The 23916-nt window shown below is 45.4% G+C and overlaps 1 protein-coding gene across 2 annotated transcripts in view; it reads right to left on the bottom strand.

The window, feature by feature from the left end:
• Window positions 1-2164: 2164 nt before the first annotated feature.
• Window positions 2165-23916, bottom strand: part of LOC122541299 (zinc-binding protein A33-like) — a 119091-nt gene continuing 97339 nt past the window's right edge. For both annotated transcript variants that reach the window (XM_043677925.2, XM_087979544.1), the window contains exons 2-6: window positions 7690-7785; window positions 7376-7609; window positions 5924-5946; window positions 5610-5830; window positions 2165-4397 (exon numbers count right to left, since the gene is read on the bottom strand). In XM_043677925.2, the coding sequence (XP_043533860.2) occupies window positions 3868-4397; window positions 5610-5830; window positions 5924-5946; window positions 7376-7609; window positions 7690-7758 (1077 nt within the window). In that variant the 5' untranslated portion in view covers window positions 7759-7785 and the 3' untranslated portion in view covers window positions 2165-3867. The remainder of the gene's footprint in view (window positions 4398-5609; window positions 5831-5923; window positions 5947-7375; window positions 7610-7689; window positions 7786-23916) is intronic.

The following is a 23916-nucleotide window of genomic DNA, read 5'->3' as shown; positions in this document are numbered from 1 at the left end:
TGAATCTTTTGGTCACAAGTTGATTTTCCTGCTCTGAGCTCGACTTTCCTGTCACTTGTGAATCTCTCATCTTCCAGCTTGCAACTCGTGCCAGCTATTCGACTGTGGTAGGTCCGTCACTCATCATGTGGCTCCATACTCACTGACACACGATTCCCTCTCCCTCTTGTAGGGCAGCTAAGAGGTACCTGGAGTCTGGGCAAGCGTGGCTGCCTCTGCCCATTGCAGCAAGACTGAGGTAACCTGGAGGCAAGGGTTCAGTCGGGGGGGGGGGAAGACATTGTGCCAAGGTCAGGTTGGTCTGTAGCCCCGAGAGTAAGTGGTTTCAGGTCAGAGCTGAGGTGAGACAAAACAAAGAGCAGGAAGGTTGAAAAACACAGGCAATTGCTTTAGAAATCCAAATTGGGAACCTGAGTCTGAATGGGTAACAGTTGATGAAAGAAGCCGCTGCCACTGTTCTGTATTGCAGTGATGTCCTCTGAAATTGCCTGAGATGTTCCTATATCTCGCAGGTTTCAGGCAGTATCCAGTGAAGCTGATGGATGCAACCAAAAAGGGGGAAATTGCATTGACATAGCACCATTCGTGACCCTATGGTGAAAACATAAGACACCCACTCCCAATTCTAGCTCTTTCTCTCTCTCTCTCGTCCGCTTGAGACACGCATCATCCCCTGAATCCAGGCACTTCCCAACATTGGGTTCCCTTCCTCGGAAGATGTCCTATGAGTTTGGTCTCCCCGAGTCAGCATTGGGCTTGGAGTAAGGAGAGCTGCCTCCCAAAGCGGGCCTCAGAGAGTGTGAGAGCATTGTAGTGGTGAGACAGGCCAGTTATAAAATCATACAAAGAACTTGGATGAGCACATGGATGATGATGGAATAGTGTCCGGGGCGGGGTGAGCTTAGATTAGTTCACAGGTCAGCAGAACATCGAGGGCTGAAGGGCCTGTACTGCGCTGTATTGTTCTATGTTCTATAACTACAGGTGCCAGAAATCGCTCTGAACAACAGTCACTGGACTTGAAATTTTAACTCTGTTTTCTCTCTGCTGACCTGCTAGGTTTCTCTTATGACGGGCCAGACCAAAACCCCTCAAAACATATCAAGGAGATAGCCTAGACCATAACTTCCATTCAAAGGTAGTGTAAGACAGTGCATTCCAGATGTGTTTCAATTGGTCAAACTATTAGGATTTAAGCAAAATACACTTTATTCTTATGTCACAGTTAAAACACAAACAAAAACAAGAAGAACTAGCAAAACGTTAACTCTATCAAAATACTTAACAAAACAATATATATTGCAACTGCTACTCATCAACTATTCCAAGATAGCAGCATTTCATGAACACAGCCTTGGCAAAGGCAAATTCAGTAAAATAGAATTCCCTCACTTGCGACCTCCTCCAGTCCAGGAGAGGAAACACTGACTGAATGAATCTGGCAGAAGGGAGAGAACTCGAGCTTTTTGCAGCGTTAGAGAGCGCGTTCTATCCAGCAGCTTCAACTGCAAGGACCCTAACTTCAACAACTGAAAGCAAAACAAAATCCTTGAGTCTGTGTCAGCGTGACTCCACCCACTCATGCTTTTGTCAACTTTTTAAAAAAGTCCCAAAGCTAATTCCTCTGCTTTCCATTGAGTAGATACCTGGGCATCACATTAATAACACTCCCCCTTCATAAGAACCAAGACAGACAAATTCCTCTCAAAGGGACATATTGTCACACCCCAGGTATTTTTGCTTTTGTTTGTACCAGTTATAAGGCCTGCCCAACTTTGCTGGGATATTAAGTGAGTCCTGCTCATGGTTTTTTGGACTCCTTACCCTTCCCCTACCCTTCCCCCCTTCCACATACCCTTCCCATTCCCCTCATTTTCCTCATGACCCTCCCCAATTTCCTTATATTGCCCATTCCTTCCATACCCTGTCATTGTGTCATGTGTTCTCCATCCTAACGTTCCTTCCCAAGTCCTCCATCACTCCCATACTCCTTTCATGCCTCCTGTGCAACATTGTCCATTCTGTCCAGAGTGAATGAGCCATTGGCAAATCTTTGAGATTCTCCTCAAATTGACAGAACACTTAAAGAGGCTTTGAAAATCTCGATTTGGAGATGCCGGTGTTGGACTGGGGTATACAAAGTTAAAAATCACACAACACCAGGTTATAGTCCAACAGGTTTAATTGGAAGCACACTAGTTTTCAGAGCGTCGCTCCTTCATCAGGTGATCGTGGAGGACTCAATCCTAACACGCAGAATTTATAGCAAAAATTTACAGTGTGATGTAACTGAAATTATACATTGAAAAATTGATTGTCTGTTAAGCCTTTCAATACAGTGATAGTTTCACTTCTTTCATGTGTAAATCACAAAACCTTTTTTTAAACACAAGAATGCAACTTTTTTAAAAAAAAGGTTTATCTTTGAAAATCTCCTCTGTGAAAAAAAATGCTCAAAGTGTTAATCCACCAGAGCCATCAACAGTATCAATGTATAAAGCTTTAACACCTTTTAATTTTGTCCAAATAAACAAAAAGGCACTGAAAAATTCCAAAGAAACCTTTTACAACTTGATAAACAAGTCAATCAGAAAAAGTGCGCACTCCCTATTGGGCTGAATCAGCAGACTCAAGCTAAGTTGAATGCATGAGTATTCGAGGCAGAAGTGGGTACTGTAGATGCTGGAGATTAGAGTTCAGATTAGAGTGGTGCTGGAAAAGCACAGCAGGTCAGGCAGCTTCCAAGGAGCAGGAAAATCAATGTTTCAGGCAAAAACCCTTCATTCCTGGTGAAGGGCTTTTGCCTGAAATGCCAATTTTCCTTTTTCCTCCTTTTGTGAGGGACATGGAATGGGGGAAGGTTTAATTGTTGCTCCCTCTGGCTCACAAGGCACTAAAAAAAAACATATGAAGATCTCTAAAATATGGCAAATAGAGGAAATCTTAAAGTCAGGAACTGTGTCTCTTCCCACAGATGCCAAATGTTCTGCTGTGCATATCTTTATTACTTGAGAAATGCTTTCTGAAGTTACCCCACATCCAGTTACAAACTCACTTGTGTTTAAAAGAATGAGAGAAGGTCTAATGGAGATCGACAAGCTGCTAAAAGGGATTGAAAAGTAGACATATCGAAAGGATGTTTCATCTTGTAAGGAAAACAAATTCAAGAGGTCTTAGCTTTAATTTAAGTGGTGGCAGACATGATATCCATTATGAGGTGAGGAGGAAGTATTTATCTCAAAGCATCATGAATATGTGGGGAACATGATCAGAAATCGCTGGGAAACCTCAGCAGCTCTGGCAGCCTCTGTGGAGAGAAAGCAGAATTAACGCTTCAGGTTCAAGTGACCCTTTCTCAGAAGTCGACCCGAAACGTTCACTCTGATTCCTCTCTGCAGATGTTGCCAGATCCACTGAGCTTCCCCAGCAATGTCTGTTTTTATTTATTTCCGATTTATTGCATCCGCAGTTCTTCTGGGGTTTGTACGAACCTATGGAATTCGCTACCCGTGAGGACTGAATAATTTAAGGAGGAGATAGAAAGACTTTTCATTAGTAAATGGGTTAAAGGGTTGTGGGAAGCAGGCTGGAAAATGCAGTTGAGGCTGAGATGAGATCAGCCATTGTAGTATTAAATGGTGGAGCAGGCCCAAGGGGTTAAGTTGCCTATTCCTGCTTGGAGACCTTATGACATGTAATAGCATCGTGAGAACCGGGCACAGACAAGTCAACAGCCAACTGCTGTAAAAATGGCAACATGGGTTGAAGTTACATTTCATGATATTTTTGTTTTGCCAAACCCTTCCCTCCTGTTGGTGGGATTCCTTAATGTGTGACAGTTCCGTCTTCGAGGGGAAGGACCTACAGTTAGAAACAACACAGTTTAAGAGGGGCATCCTTTTTACCCACATTGTGCAACCCAGGATAGAAATAAGGGAAGAGATTCTCGGTGAACGTGTCAGTGAAGGTGTAGAGAACAGACATATCATCAGCGTTGTAAAAGGTCACCAGTCCGCCCTCATAGTCCAGGTAAACTCCAATGCTCCTGGGTTTCACACTCGGACATAATGAATCAATGGCAGCTCCATATTCATTCTCATTTCTCAGCCACACAGCCCAGTAACCATTCTCAGGACTTAATGTTACACATCCTTTCCTATTTGCAAACTCTCGAACTACACCCACATCCCAGTCAGTATTGTCCCCCACCTCCACCTCCCAGTAGTGTTTCCCTGAATTGAATCCCTGCGATCCCAGGACGCATGGAGCCGTGTCAAATCTCTCCGGATTATCTGGAAGCTCTAATACTGTCTCACTGTTTCTCACGCTGGTCAGGTCCTCAGACAGGATGAGGTTATGATGTGCTGTGTTTGGATCCAGGGTCAGTGAAACTGGAACTGGGTCAGAAGGAAAGATATCAGGTTAAATATTTTAGACAAAGGAAGGTGAACAGACACAGGTTAATATTATCTTACACCAGCCCATGTGTAAATACTGCAGATAAGAGACTGTGACAAATCTATCTGCCAGACTCCAGTCTAGAACCAGAGGGCGTGGTCTGAGGATTTAAGACTGAGATGAAGAGAAATTTCTTTTTTCAGAGGGTGGTGAGCCTTTAGAACTCCTTGCCACAGCTGTACAGGCACAATTTGTGCAGAATTTACAAGAATACTAATTCGAGGGGAATTCTAGCAAATTTCCCTGACAAGCGCAAGACAAAAAGTTGCAACCAAATGTGTCTTTTCTTGGCAACACTCCAGTTCCCTATGAACACAAAGCTGGGTCCCCAGAACATCATTTAAGTTTCCCAGATTAACAGTGGAGTGATAATACCAGTGGGCCATCACCTCCCCTTACCGGTGATACTCTCAGGTCACCATCATAAACCGGACATCACTGCTATAATACTGCAGCTTAAATAAATGCAAAACATAATTAATGTGTGTGAGAGACAGAAAGGAATGTTCACTAACACCATTAAAACTGTGAACCATCCCAAAGCAAACCATAAAGTGTTAATGACCACATGACGCTGGCTCTATAGTGTATATGTGTCAATGATCTGATGCTATTAATAAAGCCCTGCTCAGCAAGGTCATTTCATTTGATCATGTCAATTTTGCATTTATTTTTAGCTGGTCATATATTTTGGTGGATTGAATCCATTAACTAAATTCTCATGAAACCACAAGCATCAGCTTGAGTAAGTGCTCCATTGAGTCGGCCAAATCTGACCCGGTGTTTTAAGAATATGATTTTTCTGTAGAGTTTCTGCCCTGCTTCTGCTGAAGGTGGTGACTTAGACTCGGGTGATATTTCGACAGCAGACTGGTCAGTAAGGTGAAATCCCTTTGTCAGGTCAGAGAGAAGTACAAGCAGACAGGGGACCCGGTCTAAACCTTGTCCAGTGAGTCACACTGGGAGGTCTGGCTGTCAGGGAAGAAGATCCTTTCTTTTCTGAATCACTCCAACCTGTGTCCCACAATCAGAACAGCCCCTCGCGTGTGGTCCTAGCGACCTCTACCCATTAATGTGCAGCACCTTCCGAACGGTGGGAAGAGAGCAGGAAACTCCACAGGGGGTGGACACAAAGCTGTGGGGTCTCTTACATGGAGAGATGATCTGTTTCATTTCCTTCCACACGGCGTAGAGTAATGGGCCTTGAAATCCCGTGTAATTCTTTCTTGGAGATAATTGCATTTCTTCACCTTCATCTGCTGGATATGCAATTTCTTCGAATACATATTCCTCCAAATCCTGGATTACATCATTGTCTTCTTCATCTTGTCCTCCATCTGCATTTCTCCCTTCCTCCCCTTTGTCCAGATACCTGTTTAAATGGGATTGATCTAATCACTCCCTGCAGGGTTTGAACTGTTTCCACCGTGTAAAAGCCACATGCGAGTAAGGATTAGATACTCACATTTCTTGCAATCCTTGCAGTTCCTGCAGGATAGAAAATCAGAAACATGTTCATAGATATAATGGTGCTGTTCAGATGGCATTTATGTACAACCAGTAGTTTGAGTAAAAGGTGTACAGATCTGATGGGACATTAACTGAGAGTTTGCAGTGATCTGACAGCATGCTAGTTATTAAACCCCTTTTGCCCACAAACCACTGCCTTCCCCACTCTGATTAGACCTCACATAGAATCACAAGAGATGTGCAGCACGGAAACAGACCCTTCAGTCCAACTCATCCATGCCGACCAGGTATTCTCCATTAATCCACTCCCATTTGCCAGCATTTGGCCCATATCCCTCTAAACCATTCCCATTCATATACCCATCCTGATGCCTTTTAAATATTGCAATTGTACCAGCCTCCACTACTTCTTCTGGCAGCTCATTCCATACATGAACCATGCTCTGTATGAAAAAGGTGCCTCTGAGTTCCCTTTTAAATCGTTTCCCTCTCACCTTAAACCTATGTTCTCTAGGTTTGGACTCCCCCACCCTGGGGAAAAATCCTTGTCTACTTCCCTAATCCATACCCTTCATTATTTTAAAAACCTCGATAAGGTCACCTCTCAGCCCCTACTCTCCAGGGAAAATATCCCCAGCCTATTCAGCCTCTCCCAGTAGCTCAAACCCTCCAATCCTGGCAACATGCTTTTCTGAACCCTTTTAAGTTTCACAACATCCTCACTATAGATGAGAAGAAGATTAGCTCCCCTCCCTTCTTAAGGCTCTCCTAATTATCTGTTAGGGAATGTTTAAGGGGCTTCTAGCAGCAATGGTTTATATCCCCGATAATATCTCTGCACACAGTTAGAAGTTATACTGTCGACTCATGACACAGTCAGACTTGGGGAAGCGAAACACTGCATAACTGATATTTAACAGCAATGCTGAGTTCTGAATATCAGGCTCAGTGTTTAGTTTCAGCAAAGAATATTACAATATTACAAGTGCGAAGGCGTCCAGTGAAAGCTTGGTAAATTTGCTGGTTTAATTACAGTCAGTTCTGCTATGACACGGTAGTTTCATTCTCGTGCAATCCCGTGTTATTAGAAAATCATGTAATAGCAGCACTATTTAAACTCATGGGGCCAGAGCTGCATTATAACCAATGCACGCTTTAAAAGTTTGTGCTTTAGAAACAGTGTCTCCAATTTGTCAATCATGTTATAGCGAATTTGCATTAACAAAATGCTCGTTATAGCAGAACTACTTCCATTCTGCAGGCAGTGTGAGGTGGTTTGGACCACGTGATACAGTGTCCAGACCAGTCAGAACTCAATCCCATTGGATATCCATTAGTCCTTAGCTACACTGCATATTGTCCATTGTTGAAATGGGGTTTCTACCCTATAACAAAGTGCCATGAACATTTATAGCAACAGCCTGGGGATTGAGTTATAAAGGATCACCTTTAGAAAATAGATATTGTCTTGCTGCTGGATGACTTCACTCAGGTTCAAAATATTCTCCTCAAGTGAAAACAGCTCCATTTCAGTTCTACTCTGGTTCCCCACCATTAGCTGCAGGTCTTCTTCCTTTTGTCTCATGAGCTCTTCAGTTAAACATTTCTCTTTGTCTTCAAGATACTGATGGATTCTGGCAAACTGTGCGGAGATGTCCTTCTCCAAGGATGTCGTGAATTCCTAGGTTAGTGAGAGCGATTGTTTAATCAGAGTGCTGTTGAGGGATTGCAATGTTTAAACTGAACTGAAGTCATACTCACGTCCAGTTCTGCGATCTCCCTCTCCTGCTGCTGCTTTAATTCACTCTTACTTTCCTTTTCTGCCTCCATGGAGTCCAAGGCTGATTTCAGCAGGTCCTAAAAATGGAATCAGATCTCACCATGAACCAATGTCTGCTGTTCTAGCACAAACAGGTGATGGGACAACTGCTGGCAAGTGGGATTCGGGTAGAGAGTCAAATGGGTCAAATAGCCTTTTCTGTGTTGCAATGACAATGACGATGAAACTGTGAGGACAGTTGCTTTTAATGGCATACTCGATTTCACAGTGCAGCAAATGCAAGGTTACTGATATTTTATTAGGACTTCCAATGTTAAGTCAAACATTGCTTGTCAATGTTGATGTGAAACCACCAGAGATATTAATATCCTTACTCTCGAAATCATTCAAAATATTTTTGGAAGAAATACATGGTCATTTTTTTCACTTATTAACTGAAACCTCTAATTTCCAAACAATGCTTGAAAAGAGCATTCCTAAAATAAACATTTTGTTCACAAAAATGTGATTAAATTTAACGATGGTGCCTTGACAGCATTTCATGATTTTGTTTTAAATTGGAAAGCCTCAGCCTTTTGCAGGAGACAGAGTTTGTAGGTGATTTTGTTTTCATCCAATGTTTTGACTCGGTTTGCTGCAGATAGATTGTGTGGTCTGAGCTTCTTCTCATTCATCCCTAGGATGTGGGTGTCAATGGCTTGGCCAGCACATCCTGGCTATGGCTGAACTATCTGAATGGTGAAGGTGGTGCTGGTGGTGGTGGTGAGCTGCCTTCTTGAACTGCTCCATGCTCTGAAGTGTTGGGACACCCACAACATTGTGAGGAAGGGAATTCCAGGATTTGACCCAGCAACAGCGAAGGAACCGCAAAAAGGTCCAAGTCAGGATCGTGTGTGGCTTCGAGTGGCAGTAAAAGATATCCTACACATTTGCTGACCTTACCCTTCTAGTTTACTGTGTTCTGTCTCACAGTGGTCACGCCATATCCCTTTAAGAGACATGCTCATTACTGAGATCCAGGTAGATCCAGTGTCCCTCCTCTTGGGTCTGCCGAATTTCCCCTCTTTTGATGCGCATGGGAATTTGTGTTAATGAAATGATCGCTGTTTAATATTCTTTCACATTGTGGCCATCCTGATGAGTTGGGTGTCGGAAAATCCCCCAGAACTTTCGGGGTGGCATAGGTTAGCTATAAAGCATGTTCTCCTGGGCTTCTTTACAAGTACGGTGCACTAGAAAACGGAACTCTTTTTCGGATGTGGCGGACCTTTTTGAACCCCAGATCAACCTCGATTATCCGAATGAGACAGGCAGGGAGTACTTTATTTGGATAATTGAGAGTTTGGATAATGGATTACTTGGATAATGGATAGCGTTTTTACGGGACGTCGAGATCTTGTTTGGAAAATCCAAAATTTGGATAACTGATGCTCGGATAATCGAGGTTGCCCTGTATATAGATGCAGACTTGTCGGCCATATTGGTCAGGGCCTTTGTGTAGCCATGAAGGCTGTGTCTGGAGGGCTGGGGGCCCCCGGGTGGAAGAATCCCAAATAAAGTGAAGGAATTCTGGGAAGGTGAGTCTAATAACTGTTTGAAAACCTAACTTCAGGCATCGGGGCCTCCATTTGCTGAGAGGTGCGAGGGAGGAGGGAAGGACTTCTGGGAAGGTTTTAAGTGGGTGAGATCTAAACCCGAGACCCTACACCATAGGGCGTCCCTCCCACCCACCTCTTCTAACCTTACTAAGAGCCTGTAAACTCAGGGACATATCAGGTAAGCATCTCTTCGATTTTTTTCCCTTTGTGTTAAGGGACTAGCAGGGATGGCAGTGCAGGGAAAGCAATGTTCCTCCGGCAGGATTTTGAGGTGAGGGACGCCATTAGTGTCCCATCCAAGTACATCTGCTGGAAGTGCACCCAACACCCGCCCCTCCAAGACTGTGTTAGGGAACTGGAGCGGGAGCTGGATGAACTTCGGATCATTCAGGAGGCAGAGGCTATGATAGATAAGAGTTACAGGGAAGTGGTTACTCCTAGGCATGAAGAAAGCTGGGTGACTGTTCGAAGGGGGAAAAAACAGTCAGTCAAGGGATCCCCTGTGGTCGTTCCCCTGAAAAACATGGATACCGTTTTGGATACTGTTGGGGGGGGGGGGACTTACCAGGGGCAAGCAGTGGGGCCCAGGTCTCTGGCACAGAGCCTGTCCCTGTTGCACCGAAGCGAAGGAGGGAATGAAGGAGAGTGTTAGTCATTGGGGACTCCATAGTTAGAGGGTCAGATAGGTTTGTTGGGAACGAATGAGACTCGCGGTTGGTGTGTTGCCTCCCAGGTGCCAGGGTCCGTGATGTCTCGGATCGTACCTTTGGGGTCCTGAAGGGAGAGGGTGACCAGCCTCAAGTTATTGTCCATATAGGTACCAATGTCATAGGTAGAAAGAGGGATAGGGATGTAAGGCAGGATTTCAGGGAGCTAGGGTGGAAGCTGAGAGTTAGAACAAACAGAGTTGTTATCTCTGGTTTGTTACCTGTGCCATGTGATAGCGAGGCAAGGAATAGGGAGAGATATCAGCTGAACACGTGGCTGCAAGGATGGTGCAGGAAGGAGGGTTTCAGGTTCTTGGATAGGTGGGGCTCAGTCTGGGGAAGGAGGGACTTGTACAAACAGGACGGTCTTCACTTGAAGCAGAGGGGTACTAATATCCTGGGTGGGAAATTTGCTGGTGCTACTCGGGTGGGTTTAAACTCGCTCAGCAGGGGAATGGGAACTGGAGACGTAGTGCACAGGAGGATGAGAGTCGGAAGGACAGGGACAGGATTTTAGGGTCACAGGAATGTGCTGGAAAACTGGTTTGAAGTGTATCTACTTCGACGCAAGAAGTATCCAAAATAAGGTAGGTGAGCTTGCAGCATGGACAGGTACCTGGGATTTGGATGTTGTGGCCATTTCAGAGACATGGATAGAGCAGGGTGAGGAATGGATATTGCAGGTTCCAGGGTTTAGATCTTTCATTAAGAACAGGCAAGGTGGTAAAAGAGTTTGGGTTGAATTTGTGGTAGGACTGTTTGTTCTAACCTTTGCATAACTGCCTCTGCTATGAGTCCCGAGATTGGTGATCCTAATCAGCACACAACGGACTCATAACGGCACACAAACCAACAGCCACGCTCAGACAACAACTCACCAGAACGAAGGACCCGATACCCAACATGAGCAAAACTAATGTAGTGTACAAAATACCATGCAAGGACTGCACAAAACACTATATGGGACAAACAGGAAGACAGCTAACAATCCGCATACATGAACATCAATTAGCCACGAAACGACACGACCAGCTATCTCTAGTAGCCACACACGCAGACAACAAGCAACATGAATTCGACTGGGACAACACTACTATCATAGGGCAAGCCAGACAGAGAACAGCCAGGGAATTCCTAGAGGCATGGCATTCATCCACAAACTCCATCAACAAACACATCAACCTGGACCCAATATACCAACCACTACAGCGGACAGCTGAAACTGACAACCGGAAGCGGCAGGGACAGACCACTATAAACACTGGAGGAAACATCAAAGAAGCGCTTCGCAGGAGGCTCCCAAGCACTGATGATGTCGCCTAGCCAGGGGACGAAATGTTTGCAACAAAAACTTCCAGCTCGGCGAACAGAACCACAGCAACGAGCACCCGAGCTACAAATCTTCGCTCAAACTTGTCCAACGTGTACAGGAGGGTTTCCTGACACAGTATGTCGAAGGGCCGACAAGAGGGGAGGCCACACTGGGTCTGGTGCTTGGTAATGAACCAGGTCAGGTGTTTGATTTAGTTGGAGGTGGGCACTTTGGAGAGAGTGACCATAATTCAGTTAGGTTTAGTTTAGCGATGGAAAGGGATAGGTACATGCCACAGGGCAAGAGTTATCGATGGGCCAAGGGCAATTATAATGCGATTAGGCAAGAATTAGGATGCATAGAATGGGATAGCAAAATGCAGGTGATGCAGACAATGGAAATGTGGAGCTGGTTTAAGGAACAGATATTGCCTGTCCTTGATAGGTATGTCCCTGTCAGGTAGGGAGGAAGTGATAAGGTAAGGGAACTGTGGTTTACAACAGAAATTGCATCTCTTGTTAAGCAGAAGAAGGAGGCTTATGTGTTGATGAGGCAAGATGGTTCAGATGAGGCGATGGTGAGTTACAGATCAGCTAGGAAGGTTTTAAAGAGAGAGTAAAGAAGAGCAAACAGAGGACACGAGCAGTCTTTAGCAGATAGAATAAAGGAGAACCCTAAAGCTTTCTGTAGGTGTGTGAGGAATAAAAGGATGATTAGGGTAGGAATGGGGCCAATCAAAGACAGAAGTTGAGTGTGGACCCTGTGGAGATCGGAGAGGTGCTAAATGAACATTTCTCATTGGTTTTCACTCAGGAAAAGGAGAATATTGTAGAGGAGAAGAATGAGGTACGAGATATTAGACTAGAAAGGATCGAGGTTAGTTACGAACAAGTGTTATCAATTCTAGAGGGAGAGAAAGTAGATAAGTCTCCTGGGCCAGATGGGATTTATCCGAGGATTCTCTGGGAAGCTAGGGAGGAGATAGCAGAGCCTTTGGTTTTGATATTTGAGTCGTCATTGTCTCCAGGTTTAGTACCAAAGGACTGGAGGATTGCAAATGTTGTGCCTTGTTCAAGAAGGGCAGCAGAGATGACCCAGATAATTATAGTTGAAACTTTATTGCTGGAACAGCACAGCAGGTCAGGCAGCATCCAGGGAACAGGAGATTCGACGTTTCGGGCACAGGCCCTTCTTCAGGAATTATAGACCAGTGAGCCTTACTTCTGTTATAGGAAAGGTTTTGGAAAGGATTATAAGGGATAAGATTTATAATGATCTAGCAAGCAACAATTTGATTTCAGATAGTCAACATGGTTTTGTCAAGGGCAGGTCGTGTCTCACAAACCTCATTGAGTTTTTTGAGAAGGTGACCAAGCATGTAGATGAGGGTAGGGCAGTTGGCGTGGTATACTTGGACTTCAGTAAAGCCTTTGGTTAGGTTCCACATGGTAAGCTGTTGGAGAAAAATGCAGAGGCATTGAATTGAAGGAGATTCAGCAGTTTGGATTAGAAACTGGCTTTCTGAAAGAAGGCAGCGAGTGGTGGTTGATGGAAAATGTTCAGCCTGGAGTCCGGTTACTAGTGGTGTGCCACAAAGATGTGTTTTGGGACCACTGCTATTTGTCATTTTTATAAATGACTTAGACGCAAGCATAGATGGATGGATGGATTAATAAATTTGCAGACGGCACTTAAGTTGGTGGAGTAGTGGAAGAATGTTACAGGTTGCAGGGGGACTTGGATAAACTGCAGAATTGGGCTGAGAGGTGGCAAATGGAGTTCAATGTAGCTATATGTGAGATGATGTACTTTGGGTAGAATAACAGGATGGCAGAGTACTTGGTCAATGCAAAGATCTCTGGTAGTGTGGATGTGCAGACGGATCTTGGAGTCCATGCACATAGATCCCTGAAGGTTGCCACCCAAGTGGATAGTGCTGTTAAGAAGGCATACGGTGTGTTAGGTTTCATTGGTAGAGGGATTGAGTTCCAGAGCCGTGCTGTCATGCTGCAACTATACAAAACGCTAGTGCGGCCACACTTGGAATACTGTGTACAGTTCTGGTCCCCATATTTCGGAAAGGATGTGGAAGCATTGGAAAACGTGCAGAGGAGATTTACCAGGATATTGCCTGGTCTGGAGGGAAGGTCTTATGAGGAAAGGCTGAGAGACTTGAACCTGTTCTCATTGGCAAGAAGAAGGCTAAGAGGGGATTTGATAGAGACATACAAGATGATCAGAGGATTAGATAGGGTCGACAGTGAAAGTCTTTTTCCTAGGATGGTGACGTCAGCGTGTACGAGCAGGCATAACTACAAATTGAGGGGTGATAGATTTAAGACAGATGTCAGAGGCAGACTCTTTATGCAGAGAGTGGGAAGGGCATGGAATGCCCTACCTGCTAATGTAGTCAATTCAGCCACATTAGGGAGATTTAAACAATCCTTAGATAAGCACATGGATGACTTTGGGATAGTGTAGGGGGACGAGTTGAGAATAGTTCACAGATTGGCGCAACATCGAGGGGCCTGTTCTGTGCTGTATTGTTCTATGTTCTATGTAATTTAAGTATGCCAACTGATGCTCCTGGTGATGGGGAGCTTTGGTGGGGTTGCGCTGAATGTTGTAACTTAATTTAATTTAATTTTCATTGGTTCAATCCAATATAATTTAGTGTTATTTTGTTTAATTATTTATTGAATTGTAGTATGGGTAGTTTTCTTAAATTTTTTTAAACTGTTTGTGGAGTAGAGTAGTAGTTGGTTTATTGTTATTGTTATATCATAGGATTGTTATACAATTTTGCAGTAATTTTATAATTTTGTAAAAAAATTCAAAATCTTTTCTCAATAAAAATGTTTACACAAAACAAAAAAAAGCGACATGCTCATGATGTAATCACTGTATCATATCATGTGACCCAAGAATACAAGGGTGTCATACTCCACCTTACCTCAGACTACCTGAAGGATGAAACTCTTTTGGAAGCATGCTTTTCTCTTGCAAACTACTAGTTCTATGTTAGCCCAGACACGTATGTTTGTACTTAATAGTTAGTCATAATAAATGCCTGGCTTCCTCAATACCGCAATGTCACTGTCCAATTTCTTGAGTCACAAGAGATTACTTAAGTAATGCTGTATCAGGTTAGAAAAAGCCCTATTGAAAGAAAAATCACACATTACAACAATACTGGCTTTCTAGAAAAGACTATAAAAACTTGATGGTCGACATCTGGAAAACTATTTGAAGGCTAACCAGACAACAGCTTTGGACAACAGAGAATTTGAACAATAGAAATTTTTTCGCCATTCAGTGGCATCAGGGGTGTGTAGGCTAACGATGCAAAATACAAGGTTACAGGGCGGGGGGGGGGGGGGGGCAGGTCTGGGTGGGAGGCTCTGCGGAGGGTCAGTGTGGATTTGTTGGGCTGAATGGCCTATTTCCACACTGTAGGGATGCCATTCTAACTGACAAGGAGTGGCCTCACTGAAGTAACACACAGTTTTTTTCCCATTGATGAACGAAAGGTGCATAAAATATTGGAAAGTCATTGATGCAAATTTCAAGATGAAAACTAACATCAAGACCAACCGCGTCCACCTTGTGCCATGTAGACAGTAGCCCCAAGAGTCTATTGACCACTTTGTCAGATGTCACAGAGGTTCATTGATTTGGTCATTGCCTCTATTTAGTTAAAGCCTTTAGGATTGGTTTTCTGGGAAAGAAAAACAGTTTTATATTTATAACTTCACTTTAGAATGGACACATGTTTCAGGCTATCGTCATTGGTCAATAACAACGACACGCTTTGGATGTATCCAACACCATTGCATTGTTTAAATTCATTCACGGAATGAGGGTGCCTCTGGTTTGTCCAGAATTTTATTGCTCATCCCTCATCCAGAGGGCAGTTAGGAGTCAACCAAATTGCAGTGGGTCTGGAGTCACATGTAGGCCTGGAGTCACATGTAGGCCGGACCAGGTCAGGATGGGACAGTTTCCTTCCCTAAATGCCATTAGTGAACCAGATGAGCTTTTCCCGACAGTCAGCAATGGATTCACGATAATCGCTGGAATCTTAATTCCAGATATTTATTGAATGCAAATTCCACCAGCTGCCATGCCAGGATTTGAACCCAAGTCTGCAAAACATGACCTGAGGTCTCTGAATTAACAGTCTGGTGATAATACCACTAGGCCATTGCCTCCCCCATCAGCAAAGTGCATCAAGCCAACAAATGGTGGTTGGTCTCACCGAGACAAAAGCAGTTCAGCTTCCCTTGATATATTTGTCAAGCAAGAGGAACCAAGGGACCTTGGATATGCCTTTGCAGGAAACCTGGTTCCAAAGGCCTAGCTAGGCCCCAGACCAAAATACGTGTGACCTAATAAGACAGTACAACAGCATCGTACTGGCAGGTGCTAAGATGCTCCAGAAACATAAACATAGTCAGAGTCAACCTCGTGAAAGGCAAACTTCAGAAGAGACCCTTAGTACAATAAGGGTCAAGCTTATACAATTAATGACAGGGTGCTGGGTAGTGTTGCAGAGGGACCTAGAGGGTTCAGGTACATAATTCTTTGAGGTTTGCGTCAGGGTGGTAAAAAAGTGTTTGGCACGCTTGCCTGCAATACTCAGTCCTTTGAGTATAGGAGTTGGGAATTCATGTTGAGATTGTACAGGAAATTGGTGAGGCCTCTTCTGGAATACTGCGTCCAGTTCTGGTCACCCAGTCATATTCAATATCGAGAGTGTGTTGCTGGAAAAGCACAGCAGGTCAGGCAGCATCCAAGGAGCAGGAGAATCGACATTTCAGGCATGAGCCCTTCATCAGGATTAACGCCAGAAACATCGACCTCCTGCTCCTCGGATGCTGCCTGACCTGCTGTGTTTTTCCAGCACCACACTGTCGACTCTGAGCTCCAGCATCTACATAATAATATCCTTCACGAGTTGGAGAGAGCTCAGGAGAGATTTACCAGGATGTTCCTGGGTATGGAAGATTGGAGTTATAAAGAAAGTTATAAAGCAAGGCCGAGAACTTTTTTCACTTAAGCATAGGAGGCTGACAGGCGACTGGATAGAAGTTTAGAAAATCATGAGGGGTATAGATAGAGTTAATGGTAGTTGTTTTTTTTCCTTAGGATGGGGAATTTCAAAATGAGGGGGCACATCTTTAAGGTGAGAAGAGAGATTGGTAAAAGACATGTGGGGTAAGTTTTTTACAAGGAGGGTGGTTTATGTGTGGAATGAACTTCCTGAGGAAGTGGTGGACGTGGGTATAATTACAATGTTCAAAATGGATTTGGATGAGTACGTGAATACTAAAGCTCTGGCAAGCTATGGACCAGGGACCAGTTTGGTTTGGGATTGTGTTTGCTATGGACCGATTGGACCAAAAGGTCTTTTACAGTGCTTTATGACTCCGTGACTCTATGACCAAGCTTTCCATATCGCTAACCTCACAAAACATGTTGGCAGGATAAGATGATCAAATGTTTTTCAAATCATTAATATCATACATCTTGAAAAGGCAGGGTAGCCCACAACAAAAGCTAAGATTGACACAGGAGCGATAGAAGCCCTATAGTGTGGAAACAGGCCATTTGGCCCAACAAGTCCACACTGGCCCTCCGAACAGTATCCCACCCAGACCCATTCCCTATTACTCTACATTTCCTCTGACTAAAGCACCTAACCTACATTCCCTGAACACTATGGGGCAATTTAGCATGGAAAACCCACCCTAACCAGCACATCCTTGCACTGTGGGAGGAAACCGGAGCACCCCTACGCAGACACGGGGAGAATGTGACAACTCCACACAGACAGTCACCCAAGACTGGAATTGAAACTGGGTCCCTGGGCCACCGTGCCGCTATGTGAAATGTGGTACCATTGCACATCCTGAATATCATGCACTTTAGCAAGCAGGGCTCCATGTACGGTCCATGAAAGACTGTCTCACAGTGCACAGTGGAGCACCAATTCCATACCTTGGCTTGAGTCACCCTATGGAGCCAATGCACAAGCTCACGTTGGCATCTCAAAATCTCATAACATATGGAGAAAACGTTGTCATGGCCATGTTACACCAAGTGACACAGGGATATTGAACAGGATGAGGAGTGCTTGAATCTACTTCCTGCACATGGAATGAATCTGGATATTGAATGACGCAGACCATTAATATTGTTGCAAATATTTACAGTAACTTAAACAATTTAAATGATGTAAATCTGTTTAAACAAATTTAAACAAATATTGTGAAGAAGCCGAATCTTTGACATTTTTAAAGGAGAATCAAGGACATTGATTCCCAAACAGTCTTTATCACAAATATTGGAATAAAATATTACAGAAATTGTACAGAAATTGTTTCTCATTTGGTTCTCTCATATGCAACAACAATTCAACTGATTCCCTAAGCAACATAACACAGGTATTGTTATAAATCTGATTCCCATACAGTTACGAGGTACAAATATTGTAAGCAGTACAGTTTCCAGAAAGGAACCCAGCGATCTCCTTCTGGACTGGGAGCCAGTGGTCAGGTTTGAGACAGGGTTCCAACAGGCTGCTTTTGGATAGGAAGCCAGTCATTCAATTCCCGATGGGAACCCAATTATCCTGTTCTGGATAGAGATCTGGAATCCAGGAGAAGGTAGCAACCCAACCAACTGAGCAATTGTGCCAAACCCTCTGACACCCTGACACACACACACACACACACACAAACAAACAACCAGACCCACTCAGACCCAGATACACACACACACAAACACACACACAAACAACAACCAGACCCACTCAGACCCAGATACACAAACACACACACACACACACCACACCCACTCAGACCCAGATACACAAACACACAAACAAACAACCAGACCCACTCAGACACAGATACACATACACACACAAACACCAGACCCACTCAGACCCAGATACACATACACACACACACCAGACCCAGATACACATACACCAGACCCACTCAGACCCAGATACACACACACACACACAACAACCAGACCCACTCAGACCCAGATACACAGACACACACACACACCAGACCAACACAGACCCAGATACACAGACACACACACACACACACCAGACCCACTCAGACCCAGATACACATACACACACACCAGACCCACTCAGACCCAGATACACATACACACACACACACAAACAAACAACCAGACCCACTCAGACCCAGATACACATACACACACACACACACACACACACCAGACCCACTCAGACCCAGATACACATACACACACCAGACCCACTCAGACCCAGATACACATACACACACACACACCACACCCACTCAGACCCAGATACACATACACACACACACACACACCAGACCCACTCAGACCCAGATACACATACACACACACACACACACACACCAGACCCACTCAGACCCAGATATACACACACACACAAAAACCAAACCCACACAGACCCAGATATACACACACGCACATACCAGACCCACTCAGACCCAGATATACACACACACACAGAAAGCAGACCCACTCAGACCCAGATATACACACACACACACATACCAGACCCACTCAGACCCAGATATACATACACACAGACACACACACACAAACCAGACGCACTCAGACCTAGATATACACACACACACTAGACCCACTCAGACCCAGATATACACACACACACACCAGACCCACTCAGACCCAGATATATACACACACACACACTAGACCCACTCAGACCCAGATATACACACACACACCAGACCCAGATACACATACACACACACACACCAGACCCACTCAGACCCAGATATACACACACACACGCGCAGAAACCAGACCCACTCAGATCCAGATATACACACACACACGAGACCCACTCAGACCCAGATATACAAACACACACAGAAAGCAGACCCACTCAGACCCAGATATACACACACACACACACACCAGACGCACTCAGACCCAGAGAAACACACACACATACCAGACCCACTCAGACCCAGATACACACACACACACACACAGACCAGACCCACTCAGACCCATATATACACACACACACAAACCAAACCCACACAGACCCAGATATACACAGACACACACACAGAAACCAGACCCACTCAGATCCAGATATACACACACACAGCAGACCCACTCAGACCCAGATATACACACACACACACACTAGGCCCACTCAGACCCAGATATACACACACACACACACACACCAGACCCACTCAGACCCAGATATACACACACACACACACACCAGACCCACTCAGACCCAGATATACACACACACAGACCAGACCCACATATACACACACACACCAGACCCACGCAGACCCAGATACACATACACACACGCACACCAGACCCACTCAGACCCAGATACACATACACACACCAGACCCACTCAGACCCAGGTACACATACACACACACACACACCAGACCCACTCAGACCCAGATATACACACACACACAAACCAAACCCACACAGACCCAGATATACACACACGCACATACCAGACCCACTCAGACCCAGATATACACACACACACACACATACCAGACCCACGCAGACCCAGATATACATACACACACACACAAACCAGACCCACTCAGACCCAGATATACACACACACACACACACACACACTAGACCCACTCAGACCCAGATATACACACACACGCACCAGACCCACTCAGACCCAGATATACACACACACACACCAGACCCAGATACACACACACACACACACACACACTAGACCCACTCAGACCCAGGTACACATACACACACGCACACCAGACCCACTCTGACCCAGATACACATACACACACACAAACCAGACCCACTCAGACCCAGATATACACACACACACACATACCAGGGCCACTCAGACCCAGATATACACACACACACACACACACACACACAACCCACTCAGACCCAGATATACACACACACCAGACCCAGATATACACACACACACACACACACACCAGACCCAGATATACACACACACACCAGACCCAGATATACACACACACACACCAGACCCACTCAGACCCAGATATACACACACACCAGACCCAGATATACACACACACACACACACACCAGACCCACTCAGACCCAGATCTACACAGACGCACACTAGACCCACTCAGACCCAGATATACACACACATAAACAAGACCCACTCAGACCCAGATACACACACCAGACCCATTCAGACCTAGATATGTACACACACACACACACACACCAGACCCACTCAGACCCAGATAAATATACACACACACACACACCAGACCCACTCAGACCCAGATATACACACACACACCAGACCCACTCAGACCCAGATAAATATACACACACACACACACCAGACCCACTCAGACCCAGATATACACACACACACCAGACCCACTCAGACCCAGATATACACACACACACCAGACCCACTCAGACCCAGATATACACACACACACCAGACCCACTCAGACCCAGATATACACACACACACACACACCAGACCCACTCAGACCCAGATCTACACAGACGCACACTAGACCCACTCAGACCCAGATATACACACACACAGACCAGACCCACTCAGACCCATATATACACACACACACGCACACCAGACCCACGCAGACCCAGATATACATACACACACACACAAACCAGACCCACTCAGAACTGGATATACACACACACACACACACACACCAGACCCACTCAGACCCAGATATACACACACACATACACACACTAGACCAACTCAGACCCAGATATACACACACACACACCAGACCCACTCAGACCCAGATCTACACAGACGCACACTAGACCCACTCAGACCCAGATATACACACACATAAACAAGACCCACTCAGACCCAGATACACACACACCAGACCCATTCAGACCTAGATATGTACACACACACACACACACACACACACACCAGACCCACTCAGACCCAGATATATACACACACACACCAGACCCAGTTATATACACACACACACCAGACCCACTCAGACCCAGATAAATATACACACACACACACACCAGACCCACTCAGACCCAGATATACACACACACACCAGACCCACTCAGACCCAGATATACACACACACACCAGACCCACTCAGACCCAGATTTCCACACACACACCAGACCCACTCAGACCCAGATATACACACACACACACACACCAGACCCACTCAGACCCAGATCTACACAGACGCACACTAGACCCACTCAGACCCAGATATACACACACACAGACCAGACCCACTCAGACCCATATATACACACACACACGCACACCAGACCCACGCAGACCCAGATATACATACACACACACACAAACCAGACCCACTCAGAACTGGATATACACACACACACACACACACCAGACCCACTCAGACCCAGATATACACACACACACACACACACTAGACCCACTCAGACCCAGATATACACACACACACACCAGAACCAATCAGACCCAGATACACATACACACACGCACACCAGACCCACGCAGACCCAGATATACATACACACACACACAAACCAGACCCACTCAGAACTAGATATACACACACACACACAAACCAAACCCACACAGACCCAGATATACACACACACACACACACAAACCAGACCCACTCAGACCCAGATATACACACACACACACACACAAACCAGACCCACTCAGAACTAGATATACACACACACACACACACACACCAGACCCACTCAGACCCAGATATACACACACACACAAACCAAACCCACACAGACGCAGATAGACACACAAGCACATACCAGACCCACTCAGACCCAGATATACACAGACACACACACAGAAACCAGACCCACTCAGATCCAGATATACACACACACAGCAGACCCACTCAGACCCAGATATACACACACACACACACTAGGCCCACTCAGACCCAGATATACACACACACACACACACCAGACCCACTCAGACCCAGATATACACACACACACAGACCAGACCCACATATACACACACACACACCAGACCCACTCAGACCCAGATATACACACACACACACACACACTAGACCCACTCAGACCCAGATATACACACACACACACCAGACCCACTCAGACCCAGATATACACACACACACACACACCAGACCCACTCAGACCCAGGTACACATACACACACACACACCAGACCCACTCAGACCCAGATGTACACACACACACCAGACCCACTCAGACACAGATATACACACACACACACACACACAAACCAAACCCACACAGACCAGATATACACACACGCACATACCAGACCCACTCAGACCCAGATATACACACACACACACCAGACCCAGATATACACACACACAGACCCGACCCACTCAGACCCATATATACACACACACACACACACACACACCAGACCCACTCAGACCCAGATATACACACACGCACACCAGACCCACTCAGACCCAGATACACATACACACACACACCAGACCCACTCAGACCCAGATATACACACACACACACACACACCAGACCCACTCAGACCCAGATATACACACACACACACACACACACCAGACCCACTCAGACCCAGATATACACACACACACACACACACCAGACCCACTCAGACCCAGATATACACACACACACACACACCAGACCCACTCAGACCCAGATATACACACACACACACACACACACACCAGACCCACTCAGACCCAGATATACACACACACACACCAGACCCACTCAGACCCAGATATTCACACACACATACACATCATACCCACTCAGACCCAGATATACACACACACATACCAGACCCACTCAGACCCAGATATACACACACACACACACACACACACCAGACCCAGATCTACACAGACGCACACTAGACCCACTCAGACCCAGATATACACACACATAAACAAGACCCACTCAGACCCAGATACACACACACCAGACCCATTCAGACCTAGATATGTACACACACACACACACACCAGACCCACTCAGACCCAGATATATACACACACACACCAGACCCAGTTATATACACACACACACCAGACCCACTCAGACCCAGATAAATATACACACACACACACACACACCAGACCCGCTCAGACCCAGATATACACAGACGCACACCAGACCCACTCAGACCCAGATCTACACAGACGCACACTAGACCCACTCAGACTCAGATATACACACACACAGACCAGACCCACTCAGACCCATATATACACACACACATACACACACACACCAGACCCACTCAGACCCAGATACACATACACACACGCACACCAGACCCACTCAGACCCAGATATACACACACACAAACCAGACCCACTCAGACCCAGATATACACACACACACATACCAGGGCCACTCAGACCCAGATATACACACACACACACACACACAACCCACTCAGACCCAGGTACACATACACACACACACACACACCAGACCCACTCA

This window comes from Chiloscyllium plagiosum, unplaced genomic scaffold (genome assembly GCF_037043375.1).
Source record: "Chiloscyllium plagiosum isolate Xiang-an unplaced genomic scaffold, Cpla_swu_hap1 HiC_scaffold_35, whole genome shotgun sequence".
NCBI lineage: Eukaryota > Metazoa > Chordata > Chondrichthyes > Orectolobiformes > Hemiscylliidae > Chiloscyllium > Chiloscyllium plagiosum.
Note: the sequence above shows the minus strand (reverse complement) of the source record. Positions and strands in the feature narration are given on the sequence as shown.